The sequence below is a fragment of the Coregonus clupeaformis genome, unplaced genomic scaffold, assembly GCF_020615455.1.
Source record: "Coregonus clupeaformis isolate EN_2021a unplaced genomic scaffold, ASM2061545v1 scaf0954, whole genome shotgun sequence".
In the NCBI taxonomy this organism is placed as follows: domain Eukaryota; kingdom Metazoa; phylum Chordata; class Actinopteri; order Salmoniformes; family Salmonidae; genus Coregonus; species Coregonus clupeaformis.
In genome coordinates this window covers 104,619-130,013 of record NW_025534408.1, presented here as the reverse complement: position 1 = coordinate 130,013, position 25,395 = coordinate 104,619, and the positions used below count along the sequence as shown (strand labels likewise).

The 25,395-nt window shown below is 42.7% G+C and overlaps 2 protein-coding genes across 2 annotated transcripts in view; both read left to right on the top strand.

Moving 5' to 3' along the window:
• Positions 1-2,482: 2,482 nt before the first annotated feature.
• On the top strand, positions 2,483-3,992 carry LOC121570034 (paired box protein Pax-3-like). The gene is made up of 3 exons (XM_041881482.2): positions 2,483-2,596; positions 2,684-2,859; positions 2,966-3,992. Exons 2-3 carry the CDS (start codon positions 2,704-2,706, stop codon positions 3,674-3,676), a joined length of 867 nt encoding a protein of 288 aa, XP_041737416.2. The 5' UTR covers positions 2,483-2,596; positions 2,684-2,703; the 3' UTR covers positions 3,677-3,992.
• Positions 3,993-4,450: 458 nt separating this feature from the next.
• The window catches only part of LOC121570035 (ribosome biogenesis protein BMS1 homolog), a 34,966-nt gene continuing 14,021 nt past the window's right edge, over positions 4,451-25,395 (top strand). The window contains 18 exon segments of the mRNA XM_045217178.1: positions 4,451-4,588; positions 7,649-7,840; positions 8,161-8,351; positions 8,588-8,667; positions 9,391-9,579; positions 10,817-10,959; positions 11,360-11,481; positions 11,824-12,017; positions 12,321-12,472; positions 12,842-13,491; positions 14,026-14,127; positions 14,417-14,565; positions 14,902-14,983; positions 15,304-15,429; positions 15,432-15,574; positions 16,102-16,290; positions 21,318-21,498; positions 21,904-21,962. Coding sequence (XP_045073113.1) covers positions 7,659-7,840; positions 8,161-8,351; positions 8,588-8,667; positions 9,391-9,579; positions 10,817-10,959; positions 11,360-11,481; positions 11,824-12,017; positions 12,321-12,472; positions 12,842-13,491; positions 14,026-14,127; positions 14,417-14,565; positions 14,902-14,983; positions 15,304-15,429; positions 15,432-15,574; positions 16,102-16,290; positions 21,318-21,498; positions 21,904-21,962 — 2,934 coding nt within the window. The 5' untranslated portion in view covers positions 4,451-4,588; positions 7,649-7,658.

The window sequence follows — 25,395 nt, the reverse complement described above, 5'->3', positions numbered from 1 at the left end:
TTTTGTTCTACCACTGTGATAAGTACCTATTGGCAGTGAGTTTATAGGTGTGTTTAATGCTTTAAGTATTAAGGTTACTCCCAAAACATTAAAGAATACACTAGGCTATTTAGGCTATATAACACCTCAAACGGCCCCATTTTCTGGCACACACAATGCAACATGTGATTGATAATAGCTGTAATTAAAATGTGATTGATAGGGTCTCTAATCAATAGGGTTCAAATCCAGGTCGCATTACAACTCTTGTGAGGTGATAATTGTCTATCTTCAATTGCTGTCATCTGGCTACTGGAAATGTATCAAAAAGGTTTACAACATGTTCATATGATTTGTGAATTTTATTAAACTTTAATATAATGAATTATACATAGAAGTGAGGTCAGTAAATATAAAGTAGACATATGCACATGTATCTGTCCAAAACAATTTCACAAACCCATATTCTGTAATTTTTCTGTTACAATCAATAACTAATAGCCACATGAAACAAGTTTGCCCTCCTTTTATATCACAATTACTATAGTTTGTATTAATGACAATTGTACTTCAGTAAAACAAAATGTTTTCAATGAACTCAATTCCTGAATTTGTTTTATAAATGTATTTGTTGTTTATGACATTGACTTGTTTACCATTGTGCATATGTTTAAAAATGAATTCTGATTGTGAATTCATTCAGGTTCTGGAACACACAGATATTGATCCTCATTTTGATATGTTTTCAATCAAATATACATCATGCGTCAAAAGTTAGGACACACCTACTCATTCAAGGGTTTTTCTTAATTTTTTACGATTTTCTACATTGTAGAATAATAGTGAAGACATCAAAACTATGAAATAACACATACTTTCAAAGTTCTTGAAATGTTCCGTATTGACTGACCTTCATGTCTTAAAGTAATGATGGACTGTCATTTCTCTTTGCTTATTTGAGCTGTTCTTGCCATAATATGGACTTGGTATTTTACCAAATAGGGCTATCTTCTGTATACCCCCCCTATCTTGTCACAACACAACTGATTGGCTCAAACGCAATAAGAAGGAAATAAATTCCACCAATTAACTTTTAAGAAGGCACACCTGTTAATTGAAATGCTTTCCAGGTGACTACCTCATGAAGTTGGTTGAGAGAATGCCAAGAGTGCAAAGCTGTCATCAAGGCAAAAGGTGGCTATTTGAATAATCTAAAATCTAAAATATAATTTGATTTGTTTAACACTTTTTTGGTTACTGCATGATTCCATATGTGTCATTTCATAGTTTTGATGTCTTCACTATTATTCTACAATGTAGAAAGTAGTAAAAATAAAGAAAAACCCTTGAATGTGTAGGTGTGTCCAAACTTTTGACTGGTACTGTATTTCTAACCATTCTTTGCATACCGTACATGCTCTACACACCAAATGATCAAGTCAAGATTAAAATTGGCTCGAAATAAAAAGGCACCATATACTTTGAAAAGAAAAGTTCCATTCACACTTGTTAGCTGTTTTAATCTGTTTAATTTTCTCTTTCATAAAGTCAATGAGCTGTAAATGTGTGGACACTACCTGAAATCAAACACATTAATGATGCAATGATTGTTTTGAGGAGAGGGTGTGGTATGTGTTAATTCTGTACGTGTATCACATGGTTAAGGCAATTAGGGCAGGGGTGGGGGGAAATGTGTTGTAAATGACCTCCTTAAGAGATGAAAACACATTGACTTCAAATGAAACACCACACCCCACTATTCCACCTTCCTCTTTGGAGTTTGGTATAAAAACAGCACAGCTGATCTCCAGTGTTAGAGCATCAGAGTTCTCTAGCAAGAAACATTTCTTAGATCCACAAGTTCTTCAGTCACAGAGACTGAGGACTAGACCAAGACTAGAGCAACCAAACACAGAGCTAAACAACAGAGAAATGTTGATGGACTGCAGCATTGGTGAGGACAAAATCAATGGATTTTGGGCTTCTGGATTTTGCCTTTTTTTTTAAATATATTTTTTACTTTTAAGATCACAGTTGTGCTGTTTTTACTTACATTCTCTGATATATTTATATAGTCTAGTTACATGCAACAAGGTAAACCTGATTGTATCTATGTGGTTGGTAAGACTTTATTTGGATAGTCCATCTAACTATCTACTAACCCTAACCCTAGCCCTAACCTTAACCCTTATCCTAACCCTAAACTTAACCCTTACCCTAACCCTTATTCTAAACCTAACCCTAATCGTAACCTTAGCAAGCAGTTGCTTATCAATAGATAGTTTGTTGATAGTATGACATAGTATTCGGACTATCCAAGTGTTTGTGTTTCATGTGAACTGTCCTAAGTGAATTGTATGTATTTACTGTATTAACTGTCTTGACATGTTGTTTTATACTTTACACTGTTTGTCTTATATACTTGTGATTCATTCGTCCTTTATATTTTGTGTGTGTTTGTTTTGTTTGTTATCTCTTTGTATTGTTTGAAGTGTGCATCTATTACCAGTAGGAGATGGTTGGGCAGTGAGGAAGAGGATATTTCCCTCCCTGATGCACTTCCCTTTGTCCCATTGCCATTGGCTCCCAGCTTGATGTAATCATTGGGATGCCAGAGGTATTTAGAGCTGTAGTGGCCATTTCGTTCTATTATTCAAAATACAATATCTAAGTCAATGTGAGTAACATTGGTGCTGTTCTGCAGGTCAAGACAACTCCGCACAGATGGGTGCTAGGACCATGGGGCGCAGGAAGAGAACTAGCTTCACCAAAGAGCACCTGGAGCTTCTGCAGGTGGCTTTTGATGTTGATCCCTACCCAAGCATTGCCGTGAGGGAGCGCATATCCCAGGCCACTGGCCTACCAGAATCCCGCATTCAGGTAAGTGGTTGCACACACGCACGCACGCACACACACGCACACACCTTTCCTATTCAATTACATTGTAAAAAGCAAATTCTCATGTAGCTATCCCTATCTGTTGCAGGTGTGGTTTCAGAACAGGAGAGCCAGAACCCTGAAGCACAGGGGCCACAGACTCTCCCTGCAGCCAGAGTCAGCTCACCTTATCCCCAGTCCCTTTCTACCTACACAACCTTTCTCCACACTCCTCCATGGGATCAAAGATGTGACCCGCCAGGTCGACATAGAGAAAGTCTCTCATTACCAGCCGCTGAGCCACAGCCAGATGCATGAGGAGGGAGGGGAGGACTGCATCTACGGTTCCTCATCTTGTCCCCCTTCTTTCCCGCTCTCTCCGGGGGATGCCGGATACAGCAGTCCCTCATTCAGTGTGGGAGTGAGACACAGGCTCCTGGGCACTAGCTCTCCAGGTGCTTTGCCAGAAGCTCAATGGTGGAACGTTGCCCAGGAGTTCACATTCTGCTCCCAGGGCGAGGGCCAGGCCTTCCGCTACTCACCTCCGTCTGGACTTCTTCATCCCCAGCACGCCAACGGTGGACTCCAGTCCGTTCATGCCAACAGCACCTTTGACCCATCCTCCGTTTTCCCTGCCACACCGGACTCAGCCTGCTGGGACATAGGACTTGAGAATCCCTCACCCACAGACCAGGGTTTCCTGTACAGGGAAGTCTCAGATGAGTACTCAAGTCCCTCAGGGCTCTTTGATGCTATGAAAGAAGCCCCACTACCTGAACTATCTTCCCAGTGTGTGGAAGACATCTTTGGGCAGATGTAGACGGAGTAGAGTTCAGTGGCAGGACCAGTAAACACCCCTGCCATTTTCTAAGTCTTCAATGGCGAGGGTTGCCAACACTCCAGGTTTGGCCTGGAGTATCACAGAATAGGTCTAGCTCTTGTGAGAATTAGTGCTATTCTGGGACTGTTTAAATTGAACAAATAACGAACAATTTTATTATGTCGATGTACTTATAATCAATCCCAGAATGAGTTCGGCAACATTAAGGCAGACCTGAATGTATTCGCCATGTACAATAGGACTGTTACAGTAATAGCTGCTGTGCTGTTATGTAGGGAGGTAAGTTACTACTATAATATAGGCTTAATCTATATATATAAATATATATTTACATGTATTTAACCAGGCGAGTCAGTTAAGAAAAACATATTTATTGGCTATACATGGTCTATAATATAAGTAGAATAATACATTGACAATTTATTTTACATATTTTATCACTATTTATTGTATTTATTCAAAATAAACACCTGCTTTATGTGAACTGCTGTTTTGATAATTGATTCTCTAATAATTGACAATGAAATAGGACAACCATACCATACCCGCAGTAATTTGAGTCAAATGTGCGGTAAGTAGCATGTGACTCCCATCTAATTTAGGAGAAAGCTTTTAAATCAGTCTTCCTTTGTCATTAATAGTTTTGGTAGATATATTTGTGCAGCGATTACACTACAGCGGAACGTTTTTGGAGGCGGAACGTTTAAATTGGTGTGATGTTTCCTATACGACTGGAAATACAGATGGCCATTACTTCCGGATTTGCATTACACACGTGAGAAAGTTGGAAACACGTTTGTTTTGCAACTATTGTATTTATCCAGATGAAGTAAACAAATGCATTTCATTAACTGACTGGAAATCAAGTCGTTGGAAGTAGCTTTCTCACAGGTAATGTGGCTTTATTTCTCCCTGCCTTCATACGTTGCAATTAGCTTTGTCAAGTACCTCAACCAGAAACCTGGTCTCAGAGCAATTCGTATTATTCTGTATGTAAATGCGACACACTCCATGTATACTGAACAAAAATATAATGTCAACATGCAACAATTTCAACGATTTTACTGAGTTACAGTTCATATAAGAAAATCAGTCAATTGAAATAATTTCATTAGGCCCTAATCTATGGATTTCACATTACTGGGCAGGGGCTCAGCCATGGGTGGGCCTGGGATGGCATAGGCCCACCCACTTGGGAGCCAGGGCCACCCACTGGGGAACCAGGCCGAGCCAATCAGAATGAGTTTTTCCCCACAAAAGGGCTTTATTACAGACAGAAATACTCCTCAGTTTCATCAGCTGTCCTGGTGGCTGGGCTCAGACGATCCTGCAGGTGAAGAGGCCGCATGTGGAGGTCCTGGGCTGGCGTGGTTACACGTGGTTACACGTGGTCTGCGTTTGTGAGGCCGGTTGGACGTACTGCCAAATTCTCTAAAACAATGTTGGAGGCGGGTTATGGTAGAGAAATTAACATTAAATTATCTGGCAACTGCTCTGGTGAAAATTGCTGCAGTCAGCATGCCAATTGCACGCTCCCTCAAAACTTGAGACATTTGTGGCATTGTGCTATGTGACAACTGCACATTTTAGTGGCCTTTTATTTACTCCAGCACAAGGTGCACCTGTGTAATGATCATGCTGTTTAATCAGCTTCTTGATATGCCACATCTGTCAGGTGGATGGATTATCTTGGCAAAGGAGAAATGCTCACTAACAGGGATGCGAATAAATTAGTGCACACAATTTGAGAGAAATAAGCTTTTTGTGTGTATGACATATTACGAATTACAATTCGTATTATATCTTACAAATTTGCTAAACTTACAACATTCTAGGCGAGGGTTTAAGGTGAGGTTAACCCATCCCTGCATTGAGGTATGTTTTCCAACCCATATCTCTCGCCGGCTCTGTGGTGTCTTAATCTAACCATGATGGCGTTCCGACTCCAGTGCAACTCGGTGTAAACAAGTCGGCTGCATAGATTCCAGTTGGACGCAGTTGACAAATGACGTAAAATGAATAATGGCTCCATCTGCCCGCTGGTTGAGAACAGACTAGAGTTTTTGAAATGAACCTCCGACTCATTTTGAGTTGCTATGCGTCAATACTTCAAAAATGTACATTCTTAAACCATTACCGTGTACCTATGTTTGTCCTCTGTTGCGGGCCTTTCTTAGTTTGCTGAAATACATACATTTTTATAAAACGTTAATCAAATACAACCACCAACTTTTTCCTTGTTAAGATTCAATTGGCACATGTGCATTCACACTGAGTTGCCTTCTTAGAGCAACAGCAATGAGGAAACAGTAAGTGGTTGTATTTGATTAACGTTTTATTAAAATGTTTTGTTTTCAGCAAACAAAGAAAGGCACGCAACAACAGAGAACGCACATAGGTTCATAAAAAAAACTATAGTCTGCTCTCAACTACGTGAAGGAGTTGGGGTACTTGGCATCAATTGGCTACAATTTGTACGCCATATTATATGATCTCTTAATAATAAGTTTCCATTACTGGGCGTTACAGGTTAGCTTATACAAAACTTTGCCATAGTCAGATTTTTCTTAACAATACTTTTTTCACCGAATCGAGAATGAAGAAAGCATCCTAGAAAGTCTGTGTTCAGTTGCAGGTGGTTCTTCAAAAACCAGAGACTATTCAGAAAGATAATAAATCCATGTTTTGCATCGAGTGAGGAGTTTCCTCGCCATTTTAGCTGCCAGACATCTTGCATTTCCTAACATCTTTGCAGGAACTAGTCATTTCTATGTGCCGCGGCCACTTGTAGAAGTAGATGGCAGCGCATCACACATTGCGACCAAAACAAAGATGTACACACATGCAAGAGGCATTTCTCACTCGATACAAAACATGGATGTAATATCTTTCTGAATATTCTCTGGTTTTTGGAGAACCACCTGCAACCGGACATTGACATTTTTAAGATACTTTCTTCGTTCTCGATTTGGTGAAAGAAGTATCGCCAAGAACAGGTAAGTTGAAAAATCTATGGCTTTTGTCTAAGCTAACCTGTAATGCCCAGTAATGGAAACGTATTATTAAGTTATATCGCATTATCTGGCGTACAAACTGTAGCTTACAATGAGCTCCAAGCTAAATCTGTTTGCATGGTAGCTAGCTAGCTAGACATGCAGTTAGTGTAATAACAGTCAGGTTTTCTTTAAGAAGTACAAAAAGAGACTCATCAACACTTGTTGATGAGTAAATGTCGTAATACAAACATGAAGACGACTGACGTAATGGTCGACAAATGAGGCAAACAATTTATGATAGTGGTTAGTTGATTGAAGGTAGTGGTGCTCCCAAAAAACCCACTAGCTATTAGGGCTGGGACGATACCAGTATCTCAATATTTGTTTCCATGTCAAAAATGAAAATACAAAGCAAATAACTATTTGGTCCTTTTAAAAAAACCTGCTCTATGTAAAATAGTGTGCTATAGCTTGGAAAATAAATAAAATGACTCTGGATGACAACATAATGATGTTTGTTTCCAACATTAGGACTGTTTTCCTAAAGAATTTAAATCAGTTTTGTTTCTTGCTACGATACTAACGAGTATCGCTATACTGGTATCGTCCCGGCCCTACTAGCTATGATGCTAGCTGTGGAAAATGCTTGTACAATGTGTAGGAACATTGTGTAGCATAGACCAAGTTGATGCAGTTACTTTTATATTGTCAGAAAAAACCATCACCTCTTACTGATACTTATTTCAGTAGAGTGATCCTGTTGTTACTAGCAAATGCACTGCAACCATTATGGGCAAGTTTCTTGAGAGACTAGCTAGTACACTCGCATACAGGGAGGTAGTTGGAATTATCACAATTATTGTTACGTGAAGCACCTAATTAAGTGGGATGTGCCTTAGGCAAAGCTACATTTGATCCTTCAAGCTTCAGTTTCTGACGTGTGTGTGATTGTCAGATAGGAGAAGATGGAGGGGAAGGAGCCAAAGAAGGAACAGAAGCGGCACCAGCAGAAGCACAGCGGGCCCAAGGCAGAGAGGAAGAAGAGCAGGAAGCAGCTGGGAACCCCAGCCGGAGATGACGAACGCAAGAGGAACCCCAAAGCGTTTGCTGTCCAGTCAGCAGTGCGCATGGCCAAAACCTTCCACAGGTCAGCAGCATTCGTATACATGCCCCATTATACTACACTACTATACTTTAATATTTGCGTTTTTAGCATTGATTTAGTTTTGTTTCACAAGGTTTACATAGTATTTTGTTGTATGTATTTTAGTTACTGTGACACTAATCTGTGGTTTTACAAGTTTATAGAAACAACCTTAGGACTGAATACTGTTAATGTATCTTGAGCGTTTCAGACAGACATTGAGATTTAGAAAAGCAGTGTAGAGGAGGCAGCATAACAACTGCAGACAGACACAGTTCAACATTGTAGGAAACTATAAACACTGTTCTTTCCCCTTCTCCCAGAGCCCAGGACCTAAAGGCCAAGAAACATCACATACCCCTGGTGGACCGCACCCCTCTGGAGCCTCCCCCGATAGTGGTGGTGGTGGTAGGACCCCCCAAGGTGGGCAAGAGCACCCTCATCCGCTGTCTGATCAAAAACTTCACGCGGCAGAAACTAGGGGACATCTGCGGGCCTGTGACCATAGTCTCTGGTGAGTTGAGCTTGGGTCGTATTCATTAGTGCACACCATAGCAAAGCATTTTGCAACAGAAAGCACTTCTTCTTGGACAAGTTAAGGTAGTCCCTCCCCGTTTTGTCACGTTTGCTTCTGTTTAGTTCCTAGTGAATACCACCCTGCATGACCACAGGGCTGTAATTTAATGTGTTGTTTTCCTTGTGTGCTAACGCCGCCCCACCACAATCTTAATTTCTTAATTTTCCTTTCAGGAAAGAAGAGGCGTCTTACCTTTGTCGAGTGTAGCAATGACATCAATACAATGATTGACTTGGCAAAGGTTGCTGACCTGGTAAGTTAAAGCCAAAATGACCGAATTTTAAAGTGATGATAACTAGATAGAAATGTACTTACATTTTAGTCATTTAGCAGATGCTCTTATCCAGAGCGACTTACAGTTTAGTGAGTGCATACATTTTTCATACTGGCCCCGTGGGAAACGAACCCACAACACTGGCGTTGCAAGCGCCATGCTCTACCAACTGAGCTACAGGAGGCCCACCATAAACTTTAATGTTAGCGTTTTTTTAAAACTTCTTATAATATTGGAGTAATGTCTGTTTTGATGCCTTATTGTTGACTTTTTAGTATATTTTATCACACTACGAAAATGCAGTGTTGGCATAAACACTATGGATGCGTCCCAAATGACATCCTATTCCCTATGTAGTACATTACTTTTGACCAGGGCCCATAGGGCTCTGGTCAAAAGTAGTGCCATATATAGCGAGTAGGGTGACATTTGAGATGCACATATCTGTGACAATTGAATTGAATCCAGATTTCCCTACCAGACAATAAAAATAGACCTGACTTGATGGTCCTCTGTAGCTCAGCTGGTAGAGCACGGCGCTTGTAACGCCAAGGTAGTGGGTTCAATCCCCGGGACCACCCATACACAAAAATGTATGCACGCACGACTGTAAGTCGCTTTGGATAAAAGCGTCTGCTAAATGGCTTATTATAATATTATTATATCAGTGAGATAAAGACTGACATCCCTGTGGTCCACCAGGTGCTGATGCTCATTGACGCCAGCTTCGGCTTTGAGATGGAGACCTTTGAGTTTCTCAACATCTGCCAGGTGCACGGCTTCCCGCGCATCATGGGCGTGCTCACCCACCTGGACTCGTTCCGCAATAACAAGGCCCTGCGCAAGACCAAGAAGCGGCTCAAACACCGCTTTTGGACCGAGGTCTACCAGGTAAGCACCGAATTAGAATGAGAGACTTTATCTTTGGCTTCACACCATAAATAGTATTAGCAATTGTGTGTGTGTGTGTATATAAGGGTGAGTGAGTCAGTGCAAATAGTCTCTTCAAATGCAGCTGTGAAAAGAGTCAGTGCAAATATTATCTTAAGGTGCAGGTGAGTACAGGTAGACGGGTCTGTGCAGGTAGACAGCTTAGGGTTAGCTGCTCAACAGTCTTATGGACTGGAGGTAGAAGCTGTCTCGGAACCTGTTCGTCCGAGACCTGATGCTCAGGTACCGCCTGCCGGACGGTAGCAGAGAGAGCAGTCCATGGCTGGTGTGGCTGGAATCCTTGGCGATCTTCCGGGCTTCCTCAGAGACCGCCTGGTGTAGATGTCCTTCTACCTGCATGACTGGGCAGTCTTCACCACCCTCTGTAGAGTCTTGCGGTTCAGACCTGGTAGTTGCCGTACCAGGTGGTGATGCAGCCAGACAGAATGCTCTCAATGGTACACCTGTAAAGGTCCCTGAGGATCTGAGGGGCCATGCCAAACCTCTTCAGCAGTCCTGTAGTCTACGATCACCTCCTTGGTTTTGCTGAGGTTGAGGGAGAGATTATTGTCCTGGCACCACTCTGCCAGGGCTCTAACCTCCTCCCTGTAGGCTTTCTCGTCGTTGTCGGTGATCAGGCCTATCACCGTCGCGTCGTCAGCAAACTTGATGATTGAGTTGGTTTGACTTTTTTTTTTTGCAAAGTGTTTTTATTGGTTTTCACAAAGATATTCAAACTGTACAAAGCATGGATAATACCAAAAGTAACAACAACTGAACACCATACTGTAACTACCCATATACGATCTATAGCTAGCACATTTCATATTTCATTGTCTTATTCTTTCTTGGCAAGAGCTGAGATATTTATGATGTGCTAGATAAACCTTGGAGGTAAATTAGCAGAGTTGGCCAGTCTGTGCCAACCCTGCACATCCCCTTCATACATCCTGAAACTCAGCGTTTTTCTCTTGTGCTATGGAAGTGACAAGTTGACTTGTGATTTTCTTAGGTTTGTCTTGATAAGACGTTTAACGTGTACACAATCTGTCAGAGCTTGCATGTTGTGAATGTGTATAATATAGTTATAAAGGTCATCACAATCTCATCAACATGGCATACGGTCTTTCTCTGAACCTAATCCACCACAAGTTCCTTTCCTGAAGAGTGTTCCACATTCCCTCTTTGTTTCCCCCAGGGTGCCAAACTCTTCTACCTGTCCGGTATGGTGTACGGAGAGTACCAGATCCAGGAGGTCAAGAACCTGGGCCGCTTCATCTCCGTCATGAAGTTCCGCCCGCTGGTGTGGCAGCAATCTCATCCCTACGTCGTGGCCGACCGGTGAGTGTCCAGACCTCTTAGAGCGATGTGTTTGTAATGGAACATACAATATGTAGCCAGGACTGATTCAGCGTAGGGAAAGTGACATGGATCAAATCAATTAACTACCAGGGAGAAGCATTACCTCGATGCTCGGCTTTGAGTACCCAGACTATTGTATTCTTACCTGTCTGGCTTTTGGGCAAATGATGTGTTCTGTATGTTGCTATGCTTGTTCTGTGAATGCTATGATGCAGTTGAATGGTGACATGTATGGTTATTGTGTGTGTAATTGTGCACACTTGCATGCCTGCGAGCAATGGGTCCCAGCACCCTGCTTGCCTTTTCACTCCCTGTTAATTTGTTTTTTGTTTAACTGATCCCCTTCACTGTTCCTCAATCACACTCGTCATCTACACAGCATGGAGGATTTGACCGACCCCGAGATGGTGAGGGTGGACCCCAAGTGTGATCGTACTGTATCTCTCTATGGCTACCTGAGGGGGACATACTTGAAGAATAAAGGCCAGGTCCATATCCCTGGTAAGTACGCTCATTGGGTTAAGAGCAAATAAGAATCTGAGCCCTTTTGAGGAACACTGACTTGTAGAGAAGAGATTAATTGAATACTGTATCAGTACTCGCAAAGCTAGTACATATTGACTTGCACTATTCACATTCACCAATTCATTTAGCAAATAAACATAGCATGTGGTTACTGCGGTGGTGTATTTGGGCAATGTTTCACTCCTACACACCTCTGAACAGAGATTTTATCTCAATTGTACAAAGGTGGGGTTTTGAAAACATTGATTCGGAAAGCTGTATTGTCCTAACATTGGGCTATTTGGTTTGAAACCTAACACATGGTGGCACCCTCTGCAGGTGTGGGGGACTTTGCGGTGGCAGACATCAGCTTCCTGCCAGACCCCTGCGGTCTGCCTGAGGCGCAGAAGAAGAGGGCGCTGAACGAGAAGGAGCGGCTGCTCTACGCTCCCATGGCGGGGGTCGGGGGGGTCGTGTACGATAAGGACGCAGTCTACATCGACCTGCCCGGCGGCCACGTCAATCAGGAACAGGTCAGTTCCAACCCCTGGGCCATGTTCAGTAAGACACAGAAAAGGAAAATACTATGTATTTTTATTGGTCAAAGTCAGGTAGTTCAATACATATGATGTATGTGATATGGAAGAGCTCCTGAATGTAATTGACTCCTGTTATATACAATGGCTTGAGACTGTTGTGAATGAGTGCACTAAACCGAAAGTGTCATGGGCCGTTGTAAATTCCCTCTCCCCTGAACCTAGATCATGTGCAGATGATCTAGATAATGTGTGTGCACACGCTCCTATAATCAGTTATTTCTGTTCCGTGTCCACCAGGAGGAGGTCCGTCCCACCACAGAGTTGGTCCAATCCCTCATCGGTACACACACCACCCTGGATGCCAAGATGGCCGCCAGCAAAGTGTCACTGTTCACAGGGGCGGCTGCCCTGACCCCCGGGGAAGTGGAGGAGGAGGAGGAGGAGAACGGGTGAGTGCACAGTGACGCTCGCACAACATCTTGGAAATCTCAAATGATACGCTATTCCCATATATTGTGTACTACTTTTGTGGCCACTATGGAATCATTTGAGACACAGCCCTAAAATCATTGTTAAAATCTGTTATAAACGTATTGTTAAAAGAGAACCTCATCGTCATTTTAATCTCATGGACTGTCAGTCCTTGTAATTTGAGAGTCGCTACATTTCTCCAGTCCTATTCCTTAGCTTTATAGCAAACCAAGTGGCTGCCGTTTTGTTCTTTTACTAAATAGAAAGTGGGCCGTTAAATACAGGCATATAGAAAATTATATCAATTTTTGCCTCTGACTTGTGTTGGTCTCCATCTTGTCTCACAGGCTGACGTCAGGACCACAGGAGAGCCGAGTCTGGGACCCTGAGACACAGAGAGAGCGGAGGAAGGCTGTCTTCACTGAAGAGGAAGATGATGACGATGATGATGACAGCGAGGGTAGCAGTGAAGAAGAGGGGGATGAGGAAGGAGAGTCTGAAGAAGAGGATGAGGAAGATAATGAGGGGGGAAACAAAAGAGAAGAAGAAGAAACCGTTTTGAAGAAAGAGGCAAAGGACAACACTGAACCAAAAGAGAATCAAGGAATAAAGACCGCCCCTCCGGTGAAGAGACAGAAGATGGAGGAAAGGAAAGCAGAGAAAGAGCCAGTGGTAGAGGTACCTGCCTTTGCAGACAGTGAGGATGAGCTGGAAATGAGTGAGGAGGAGGGAGAAGGGGTGAAGGGAGAGCAGGAGAGTGAAGGAGAGGAGAGTGATTCTGAGGGGGAAGAAGATGAAGACGGTGCAGTGGAAAAGGGTGATGTCAAACCAAGAGACTCTGGTCATTGCTCGGAGGAAGAGGAGGATGCGAGTGATTCAATGGAAGAGGATGACTGTGAAACCAAGGTCTTGGGCAAAGAAAGCAAGAAGTCGAATGCCACCTCCAAAATGGAAGATGAGGAGATGGAGGGAGGAGAGCTGTGCTATGAAAGTGCAGGTAATATTCGGTCTATTCAGCGTAGTTCCATTGTGGCCCCTCCCCCTTGTCTATACTACATCTTCAGTGTCCACAGAATTTTGTTCAAGCCCATCATTTACAAACCTAATTCCAATAATGCTGCTCTGAATTGAAGACCAAGTTGAGTACTTTAATCAGGTGTGTTAGTGGCAGGCTGGAACAAAAACCTGCACTCTCTGGTGTAAGCAATATTGTAATGGATCCACCTCACCTGTACAGTTGGCTGTTGAATTCTAAAACAACCTAGCCCTTACTCTCTAGGCACTCCTGTAGATCTGACAGGACTGGATCGGTTTCTTGCCTTGTGATAGGATAATCTAATGACCTATCCAATCGTATCAGATTTACAGGAGTGCCTAGAGGCTAAGGGATGATTTGGAATTCAGAATGCATGCTTCTTGTCTGCCATATTGCTTTCACCTTGTGAATACTGATGGGGAGGGGAAGTAGCCAAATGGAACAAGAACTGAAGTCAATAATTAATTTCACCCTAACCCACCAAATGTTTCTCAGGGGCACTGCGGTGGAAGGAGGGTCTGCAACAGAAAGCGTCGGAGGCGTTTCTACGGCAACAGCGCGCCGCCCCCAATCTACGTAAACTGGTGTACGGCACAGGTAACGTCTCCTCCTGGGTTTCAGTAACAAGATTAGTTTGTTTTGTTCTTAGAATGTTTTTTTGCCTCTTTTTTTTTTTTAACTGACATTTTCCCTTTTATCCTAATGTCATGGCGGATCTTGTTTGTTGAGCACTAGAGTGTATTCATTAATGCACACTGTAGCAAAATGTTTTGCAATGAAAATGAGCATTTCTTATTGGACAAGTTCAGGTCCTCCCTATTTCGGCCCATTTGCTTCCGTTTGTGCCTGGCCTTGATTTCTGACTGACTACGTTTATTTCCTTCAGTGGCGGAGGTTGATGGTGATGGGGAGGAGGAGGAGCTGGGAGGGCTATTTCGAGTCAGCCGCCCCGAGAAGGGCAAGAAGCATCGTGCGGACGGCGTGGACTGCTCCCGTTTTGACCCTGATGCCGCTCACAACTGGGACCTGGAAGAGGTAAAAGGGGAAATCTACAAAACCATATCGTAGCGCCTCTTTCCTTTGTCCCATCTCTTTTACTACAGGGTTTATCTTCCTCTGGGACCCCAAGGGTTGCACATTTTTGTTTTAACCCAGCACTAGCACACCTGATTTGGCACTGGACATTTAAAGTGTGGAAAGACCAACAGTTTGAAGAAAGGCATTAAGTAGAAGGAGCTATGGATGGAGGCATCCATACATTCATATTCTAACCTGGGTTGGGGTCAATACAATGATTTATATTCCATCAACTCGAGATAAATTACATTTATTGAATATTTTTTGTAATTGACATAAATATTGTGTCCTCAGATGCTGGACTCGATACGGGACTGTTTTGTGACAGGGAAATGGGAGGACGATCAAGATGCTGCTACATTGCTGAAGGAGGATGGTAAGGATTTGCAGCCCATTGCTCAATGTTTGGATTGTTTTCATGACTTTCTTGGTCTTGTCCTTAAAAGTGCTTTATAACTGCAATCTGTCCCATTTTAAATGCAATCTGTAAAGGTTGACTCCTGTGTGCACATCAAATATGGTAAACAGAGAGCAATTGAAATTCATTTTCCCCAATTCAAATTATTTTCATGTGCTCCGGATATGGACTCATTGTCCCAACAGAGTAGTCCCAATCCATCAGGGCTATGTACTGTATATCAGAAGTCCACTGTTCATTATCACCCGCTTGCTAACTCGCTCTTCGTCTCTTTTTAGAGGAGCTATATGGCGATTTTGAGGACTTGGAGACGGGGGAAGTGCACAAGGGGAAAGCTGGCAAGCAGAAGGACCAAGCCAAGGAAGAAAGTGATGATGATAAGGAAGATGAGGAGGAGGAGAGAAGCCGATGACGGTGGACGACGAGACCCAGAAGAACAAGCGTCTGGAGAAGAAACGGCGGCTGAAGGAGCGCTTCGACACGGAGTACGACGACGGAGACGCCACCTACTTTGATGACCTCAAGGAGGAGATGCAGAAACAGGCAGAGGTGAGGGGTCATAGGTAAATGTTTGATATGACAGGAGGCAGAAGTCTCTGGCCCTGATCGAATACTTCAGAAATGCCTCCTTTTTCCTTCCTTGATGTAATCACAGATTTTTTTTAAAAAAGCGTATATTTTGGGTGGGTAACCTTACTTGCACCTACCCAACCACTAGATATGTGCTTACATCGAAGAAACAAGGAAGGATGCATTTGGAAATTATTCAAACGGGGTCAAGGTAACATCTTATTATGCCCGAAAGGAAACCAACGTTGTTAGTGGCATTCCGATCAGACATTGAGTCGTGTTCATCAGGCACAATGAGGGAAAATCAGTCTTGAAACGCAAAACAAAATTGTACATGCTCTTCTTTTAAATCAACTTACAGAACTGTCAACCTTGGCATTGACACTATATTCAGTATGTGGCCCATGTGGGATTCAAACCAACAACCCTGGTGTTGACAACACCCTGTTCTAACCCACTGAGCCTTTAATTTCACCACAATCTCTAAACCTTTCTCCTCTTCCTAGCTGAACCGGGCTGAGTTTGAGGACGTGGATGACGAGACACGGGTCCAGTACGAGGGCTTCCGGCCTGGCATGTATGTGCGTCTGGAGATCCCCTCCCTGCCCTGCGAGTTTGTCACCAACTTTGATCCCCACTATCCCATCATCCTCGGGGCTCTAGGCGCCAGCGAGGGCAACGTAGGTTACCTGCAGGTGAGTGACGGGTTAACGAGTCAGGCTCAGTTCCATTTCAATTGAAGAAGTGAAATAGAGTGAATTGGACTTCCAGTTCAAGAACTTAACTCCTTGGCTGTGTCTGAAATGGCATCCTATTAAATACAGGGAAGTCCCATTGTGACCAATGTCTCTTTTGCAAGTAGCCCTGATTCACAAAAATGAAGCAAAATAAGGAATTACTGACACAATTATAACAATCAAAGGCGGGAGCATGAAACATACAAAAATACAATTATGGAAAAACACGTACATTCCTCTGTAAACGGGTCATGTACCAATACCCTAAAATGTCCGAAAGGCAATGGTGCGTCCAATTGTAGGGTATTCTGAAATTTGTGGCATGTAAAACCTAAAGGCTATTTTACCTAAATCACTAATGACAACAGGAATTTCAAGATTTAGCCATTCCTGTGAGCGAGTAAGGTATTTTGTACTTCTGTAGGTCAGGAGCAATGTAGTATGGTAGTTTCTGCCCGAGAGCTTTATAAATGAACAGAAGGCAATGTTGTGTTCTCTGCGTTGCCAATGATGGCCAGCCCACTTTCTGATACAGATCACAGTGATGGAATGTCAACTGAACGATTTATTCTATCAAGCGAAAGGCACAATCTATTTCTGTAGAAGAAGCCCAGTTTAATTCTGTCTTTGTTAGCTCACCTACATGTTTTAAATGACAACTTGTCATCGATCCAAATGCCAAGGTATTTATATGAGAGGACTTGCTCAATTTGGGCTCCATTCAATGTGCAGACATGGAAGTCTGTGGAGTCAATGTTGTGGGCTCTAGAGAACAGCATATACTTTGTTTTATCTGCATTCAGTACCAGATTAAGGTCAAGTGCTTTTTGTATGACATTTAATGCAGTCTGTAGATCAGCTACAGTGGGGGAAAAAAAGTATTTAGTCAGCCACCAATTGTGCAAGTTCTCCCACTTAAAAAGATGAGAGGCCTGTAATTTTCATCATAGGTACACGTCAACTATGACAGACAAATTGAGAATCACATTGTAGGATTTTTAATGAATTTATTTGCAAATTATGGTGGAAAATAAGTATTTGGTCACCTACAAACAAGCAAGATTTCTGGCTCTCACAGACCTGTAACTTCTTCTTTAAGAGGCTCCTCTGTCCTCCACTCGTTACCTGTATTAATGGCACCTGTTTGAACTTGTTATCAGTATAAAAGACACCTGTCCACAACCTCAAACAGTCACACTCCAAACTCCACTATGGCCAAGACCAAAGAGCTGTCAAAGGACACCAGAAACAAAATTGTAGACCTACACCAGGCTGGGAAGACTGAATCTGCAATAGCTTGGTTTGAAGAAATCAACTGTGGGAGCAATTATTAGGAAATGGAAGACATACAAGACCACTGATAATCTCCCTCGATCTGGGGCTCCACGCAAGATCTCACCCCGTGGGGTCAAAATGATCACAAGAACGGTGAGCAAAAATCCCAGAACCCCAGAATCCCAGAACCACACGGGGGGACCTAGTGAATGACCTGCAGAGAACTGGGACCAAAGTAACAAAGCCTACCATCAGTAACACACTACGCCGCCAGGGACTCAAATCCTGCAGTGCCAGACGTGTCCCCCTGCTTAAGCCAGTACATGTTCAGGCCCGTCTGAAGTTTGCTAGAGTGCATTTGGATGATCCAGAAGAGGATTGGGAGTATGTCAGATGAAACCAAAATAGAACTTTTTGGTAAAAACTCAACTCGTCGTGTTTGGAGGACAAAGAATGCTGAGTTGCATCCAAAGAACACCATACCTACTGTGAAGCACGGGGGTGGAAACCTCATGCTTTGGGGCTGTTTTTCTGCAAAGGGACCAGGACGACTGATCCGTGTAAAGGAAAGAATGAATGGGGCCATGTATCGTGAGATTTTTAGTGAAAACCACCTTCCATCAGCAAGGGCATTGAAGATGAAACGTGGCTGGGTCTTTCAGCATGACAATGATCCCAAACACACCGCCCGGGCAATGAAGGAGTGGCTTCGTAAGAAGCATTTCAAGGTCCTGGAGTGGCCGAGCCAGTCTCCAGATCTCAACCCCATAGAAAATCTTTGGAGGGAGTTGAAAGTCTGTGTTGCCCAGCGACAGCCCCAAAACATCACTGCTCTAGAGGAGATCTGCATGGAGGAATGGGCCAAAATACCAGCAACAGTGTGTGAAAACCTTGTGAAGACTTACAGAAAACATTTGACCTGTGTCATTGCCAACAAAGGGTGTATATAACAAAGTATTGAGAAACTTTTGTTATTGACCAAATACTTATTTTCCACCATAATTTGCAAATAAATTCATTAAAAATCCTACAATGTGATTTTCTGGAATTTTGTCTGTCATAGTTGACGTGTACCTATGATGAAAATTACAGGCCTAAATACTTTTTTCCCCCACTGTATAGCCTGGTTCACAGAGGAGGCAGGAGAGTACAGCACACTGTCATAAGCATAAAAGTGTAGCTTATAGTCTTTCACTAAGGAACCAAAACGGATACATGAGGCTGTCAACTGAGTCAGAAAAGCACAGGTTTCAGATATTTTTCAGGTTTTCGCTTTCACACTTTCTTTTAAATAGAACATCCAATTTTGTTGTTTTTCTAAGTCCACAACAATGCTTAAACCACATCAGGAGACCACTTTTGAGGTCTGTGAAAAATCGAAGAAATATATACATTTGAGTGTAGTTACCCTTTTAATTAAACCGCAGGCACCTAGCACTGTTTGGTTAGCTGTTTTTCTGTAGTGAACATGAGATGGAGTTTGCAAAACAAATGGCCACTGGATTGATATCATGATATCATTCTGCCAGGTAGGCATAGGCTACTTTGTAGCTAGTTAACATTTAATTGAGAAGGTTTTTTGGGAAAACCTTTCGATCTACCAGAAGAATGTTAGGCCTATCATTAGCATCGCTATATTTTTCCTGTTCCTTAATTGTTTGAAACCTGGACGTTTTACTTCATACCTTGGTTCAAAGTAGCCTATAGCCAAAATCCCACCATAGAAACGGGAAGGCAATTATTTTTTGAAGACTTCACTCTCCTGTAGTATTGGTTTTCAAATCAACTTTCTTTCATTGTTTAGCAGCCAAAGGCATTATACTAGTCAAATTAGCTACCCCTGATAGTTGTTGCATCTTTAGATCTCCCCTCCTTCTTAATTTCTCATCCCATCTGGTAGTGCCTGTCTTGACTACATCAAATCGATGTAAAGAAGCTAGCTAAGAGAGCCAGCCAGCTAGCTACGTGAAAGTAAGAGAGAGAGTAAACATTATTGTTTCTAGTTGAGGTTAGATACAAGTGAAGTGTCCTGGCTTCCCATCAGTTCAAAAGATTGACGAGTGACTGAAGAGACCGCCTGAGAGATGTGTGGGAGAGCCGCACTGATCAGCTCAGTCAGATCGCGCAACTGAAAGATGTAATCTCACGTGGAATTCTCGTCTCGTCACATTTTTGTCAACTAAAATGAAAAGTAATTTTTTAATAGTTAGTTTTTTTCCAGGGCATCTTGTCTCGTTATTTTCATAGTTTTAGTCAGGACAAATAGGTTGTTGACGACAAGTATTTTTCATCAGAGTTATTGTTGACAATTAACACTGCTACTGTCTGCGCATAAGGTAGAGCTAAATTCTCAGAGGTGGCCAGCGTGAACAAAATTTAAGTTAAAAGCGTCACATTTCTATTTTGTCAGTAATGGGGCCAGAAACTGACATGATTTGTTAGGGCAGCGCTACAGTGCCTTCAAAGTATTCATACCCCTTGACTTATTCCATATTTTGTGTTACAGCCTGAATTCAAAATGGATTAAATTGTTTTTTTTCCTCACCCATCTACACACAATACCCCATTATGACTGAGTGAAAACATGTTTTTAGAAATGCAAATGTGTTGAAAATTAAAAACATCTAATTTACATAAGTATTCGCACCCCTGAGTCAATACTTTGTAGAATCAACTTTGGCGGCGATTACAGCTTTGAGTCGTCTTGGGTATGTCTGTATTAGCTTTGCACATTTGGATTTGGGGATTTTCTCCCATTATTCCTTGCAGATTTTCTCAAGCTTTGTTAAGTTAGATGAGGAGCACCGGTGAATAGCAATCTTCAAGTCTTTCCACAGATTTTCAATGGGATTCAGGTCTGGGCTTTGGCTGGGCCACTCAAGGACTTGGACTTTCACATTCTTGTTCTGAAGCCATTCCAGCATTGCTTTGGCTGTATGCTTGGGGTCATTGTCCTGTTGGAATGTAAATCTTTGCCCCAGTTGAAGGTCATTTGCACTCTGAACCAGGTTCTCATTAAGGATTTGCCTGTATTTGGCTCCATTCATTGTTCCCTTACTTGTCTCCCAGTCCCTGCAGCTGAAAAGCATCCTCATAGCATGATGCAACCACCACCATTCTTCACGTAAGGGATGGTGTTAGATGGGTCGTGAGCTGTGCCTGGTTTTCTCCAGACATAGCGCTTTGCATTGAGGCCAAAGAGTTACATTTCTCATCAGACCACAGAATATTTTGCCTTATGATCTAAGTCTTTCAAGTGCCTTTTTGCAAACTCCAGGCATGCTGTCATGTGCCTTTTCTCACTCTCTTATAAAGCCCAGATTAGTGAAGTGCTGTAGAGACTGTTGTTCTCTGATCTCAGCCAAGGAAATCTGTAGTGGAATTCCTACAGAGTGGTCATTAGGTTCTTGGTCACCACCCTGACAAAGGTCCTTCTTGCCTGGTTGCTCAGTTTGGTCGGACGGCCAGCTCTAGGCAGAGTCTGGGTAGTTCCATATGTTATTGTGCAACGCATCCCAGTGTTGATTTATTTGAACGTTAACGTTTTATTCATTTTTTTTTACTTGCATCTGTCCCTAATAAATTAAGATCTAAACAAATGGCATTAAACTATTGCTCAAAACAGTGTCAGTGAGACTAATTGATAATGATAAGTGTAATTTGTTTAGAACTTTTCCAGGTGACTCAAGGTGATGTTTCTCTTGTCCCAGATGCGGTTAAAGAAACATCGATGGCACAACCGGATCCTGAAGACGCGCGACCCCCTCATCCTGTCCCTGGGCTGGCGTCGCTTCCAGACCATCCCCCTGTACCACATCGAGGACCACAACGGGCGCCACCGCCTGCTCAAGTACACACCGCAACACATGCACTGTGGCGCCACCATCTGGGGTGAGAGCAGTAATGCGCTGTAGTTTTAGTATTTATTTTATTCAGGTGGCACCTTTTTTCCTCCATTGCAACTATTCATCAGAGGGCACTATCACGTAGCAGGATCGCTAAGTTAACCAGCTAAATTTGATGCAAATTCAGATATAGCTCTTGATTATCTGGTTCCTTGAAGAAGCTAAATTGTAAAATATGTTGAGGGCGTCGAGCCGGTTATACCATGCTAATATAACTACATATCTCTTAAGTCGGAAATATTACATTATTTCAGTAAACTAGCTAAATTGTCTTGCTTTGTGACATGCCCCCCTGGTCAGAATTACATGGATCCTCAATCAACTTACCTGTTTGAATATAGGTAAAATAATGAATAAATGTGAACCCTGTCCTTCTCTGCTGTGTTCCCAGGTCCCATCACACCTCAGGGCACAGGCTTCCTGGCTGTGCAGTCAGTCGCAGGAACTAAGGTAAGAACCACAGAAGCAGGCCACAAAGGAAATAATTACATTTAATCCTTTACACTTGTGGGAATTGGGCTATATGTATAGGGCTAAATTGAAATATTTTTTACAGAAGAAATATGAGATGCATAACCATGGTAGAAATTGAAAGGGAACAGTTTGGAGATTATGTGGAAATTATTAGACCGAAGGTGAGGACACAACAGTTACCTGACACAAGACTGAATCCAAACATTACATTGTTGATGTTATGTGCATTTTACATTTTCTGTACTTTTCGGCATTTGTTGATAACGAAATCTGAAAATACTCTATATATATATTCAGTAACATAATAAGAATATTCATGGCAATTTGGGTTAGCAGCCACATACAGTGAATTTGGAAAGTATTCAGAGTTTTGAATACTTTTACTAGAGTTGAATCAAGATTTGCTTTATTGAATTTCAATAAAAGGAAGCTGGTCTGCAGAGTAGCCTCCTCTCTCCCTCTCTCTCTCTCCATCTTATATAGTGCCCTCCACACACCCAAGCTTTAAAATCCCTGCCTCTTCAGTTTCCTGCTCTTTTATTGCTCCGCCCACTCCCTTTGTCTATAGTGGCGGCTAAATTCGACTTTCATTCAGTTCAGAATCAATAGTAATACTCAATCAATCCCTTATCTTGCAAAAACACTTGTTTAGTTTAAACTCTGTTCAACCCTGGCGCCGCTCTTTATCACTTTGTTTGAGGAGAGAGACAAAAGGCCACAGGATTAAGTTCTTGCCTAGCCACATGATTATGATTATCTCATAGTCCACTAAAAAATCTCCAACACCATCTCCACAGAGGAACTCTGGAGCTCTGTCAGAGTAACCATCGGGTTCTTGGTCACCTCCCTGACCAAGGCCCTTCTCCCCCGATTGCTCAGTTTGTCCGGGCGGCCAGCTTTAGGAATCTTGGTGGTTGCAAACTTCTTCCATTTTAAGAATGATGGAGGTCACTGTGTTCTTGGGGACCTTCAATGCTGCAGACATTTTTTGGTACCCTTCCCCAGATCTGTGCCTCGACACAGTCCTGTCTCGGAGCTCTACGGACAATTCCTTCGACCTCATGGCTTGGTTTTTGCTTTGAGTGTGTGCCTTTCCAAATCATGTCTAATCAATTGAATTTACCACAGCTGGACTCCAATCAAATTGTAGAAATATCAAGGATGAACAATGGAAACAGGATGCACCTGAGCTCAATTTCGAGTCTCATAGCAAACGGTCTGAATATTTATGTAAATAAGGTATTTCTGTTTTTTATTTTTTATAAATTTGCAAACATTTTTAAAAACCTGTTTTCGCTTTGTCATTATGGGGTATTGTGTGTAGATTGATGAGAAATGTTTTCTTTAATGAATTTTAGACGAAGGCTGTAACGTAACAAAATGTGGAAAAAGTCAAGGGGTCTGAATATTTTCTGAATGCACTGTAAGTCAAAACAATGATGAGGGTTTGAGTGAGAGGTCTAACTGGTGTCTCGAAGTTGCTACGCAGCTCTCCAAAGTAATTTCAATGCACTTTTATGACTCAAGGAAGAGCCGTAAACTATTAGGTGCTTTTTTGAGCTCTCCTAGCTGTGCCGTTGAGGAAATGAATCAAGCACACTTGTAGTTTTTTGTTTGGAACACAGCCCTGCATCCCCACCATCACACAATTACTGTTTACACAATCCAAAAACGGTCCATTATAAATCCCAATCTGGGTCAGGTGGGCATCATTTGAAAGCTTATTCTATTGCCAACATGACTAGCTAAGATACGATCTCAGTGTTAGGCTTTCACAAGGCACTTCAGGAAAAACAGTCATTTTGGTGCGCATATAATGGAGTCTTGAGTGCATTTGGGTGTGTGCTCCATGGCAAATTGTCTTCATAATACGACAAACAGGCTCATTCTGTTCCAAACAACTCACGGTATGATGCCTTGTCATCCTTGTAACTGTACATCAAACATGGCGATCATTAACGTTGATAATGTAAATTACATGAGTTTTATAATATCGGAATGTGAAGTGCACATTTGGACTCACAGGTGTGAGATTGGCTTGTATGACATCAGGGACATCAGTGCAGTATTTATTATAATCCTCAGTCATCTTTTAGAACAGATCGAGTCCTCTTGATTTACAGCATCTTCCTCACTCAAACATTTATTTTGGTGTGCAAAAGTAGCCCAGTTAGCTGCAGGGATGGGGGCATCTTTTTGTTTCAGGTGGTGCGCAAGTTTAGAACATCTGTCAGTTGAATCCCATACAGCGCTTTAAAGCATAGACCCTGAACTCTGACGTCATGTACAGCATGTTACTGTATAGCCACTGCGTTCCAATGTAAGAAGTTATCGGTGTCCAGATCTAACATTTACAACCCGTATACGGGCTGGAGTGTAGAGGGTTAACATCCCTGACTTGGATGCACAACAGCAGCCAACCCCGAGGCTACGGCTGAGGACACAAACGCGTACAAGAAGTCCTGCTACGACCTCCGCAGAGCCATCAACGAGGCAAAAGGACAATATTGGAACAAGGTGGAATCCTATTATACCAGCTCCAACACGTGACAGTGGCTACAGTACATAACGGAATACAAAGGAAGCCGTGATCTGCCCAATGATGCCTCGCTACAAGACAAACTCAATGCCTTTTTTATGCAGGCTTCAACAAAAACAACACAGAGCCCTGCATGAGGGACCACACTAATCCAGAGGACTGGGTGATCTCTCTCTCTCTCCGAGGCTGACGTAAGGTTTTTAAACGTGTCAACACTCTTAAGGTCGCTGGGCCAGACGGTTTTCCGGTGCGTGTCCTCAAGGCATGCGCAGGCCAGCTGGCAGGTGTCTTCACTGACATTTTCAACCTCTCTTTGGCACAGTCTGTAATCCCCACATGTTTCAAGCTGACTACCATCATACCTGTTTCAAGCTGACTACCGCCCTGTAGAACTCATATCTGTAATAACGAAGTACTTTGAAAGGATGGTCATGGCACACATTAACTCAATCATCCCAGACACCCTGGACCCATTACAATTTGCATAATGCCCACTGACAACGCAATCTCAATTGCACTCCATTTTGCCCTCTCCCACATAGAAAAAAGGAACACATACTATGTGAGGACGCTGTTCGACTACAGTTAAGCGTTCATCACCATAGTACCCTCCAAGCTCGGGACCTTGGAACTGAACACCCACCTCTGCAACTGGATCCTGGACTTCCTGATGGATCCATCCCAGGTGGTAAGAGTAGGCAACAACACCTCCGCCACATTGCCCCCCAGGGGTGTGTGCGCTTAGCTCCCTCCTGTACTCACTGTTCACCCACAACTGTGTGGCCACGCACAACTTCAACTCCATCAAGTTTGCTGACTTGATGGTTGTCGGCCTGATCACCAACGGCGATGAGACTGCCTACAGGGAGG

Excerpts from the sequence above, each read along its gene's own strand:
- LOC121570034 (XM_041881482.2), top strand. The coding sequence starts at position 2,704 with ATGGGTGCTAGGACCATGGGGCGCAGGAAGAGAACTAGCTTCACCAAA. Across the intron at positions 2,860-2,965 it reads TACCAGAATCCCGCATTCAG|GTGTGGTTTCAGAACAGGAG; the intron begins GTAAGTGGTTGC and ends TATCTGTTGCAG.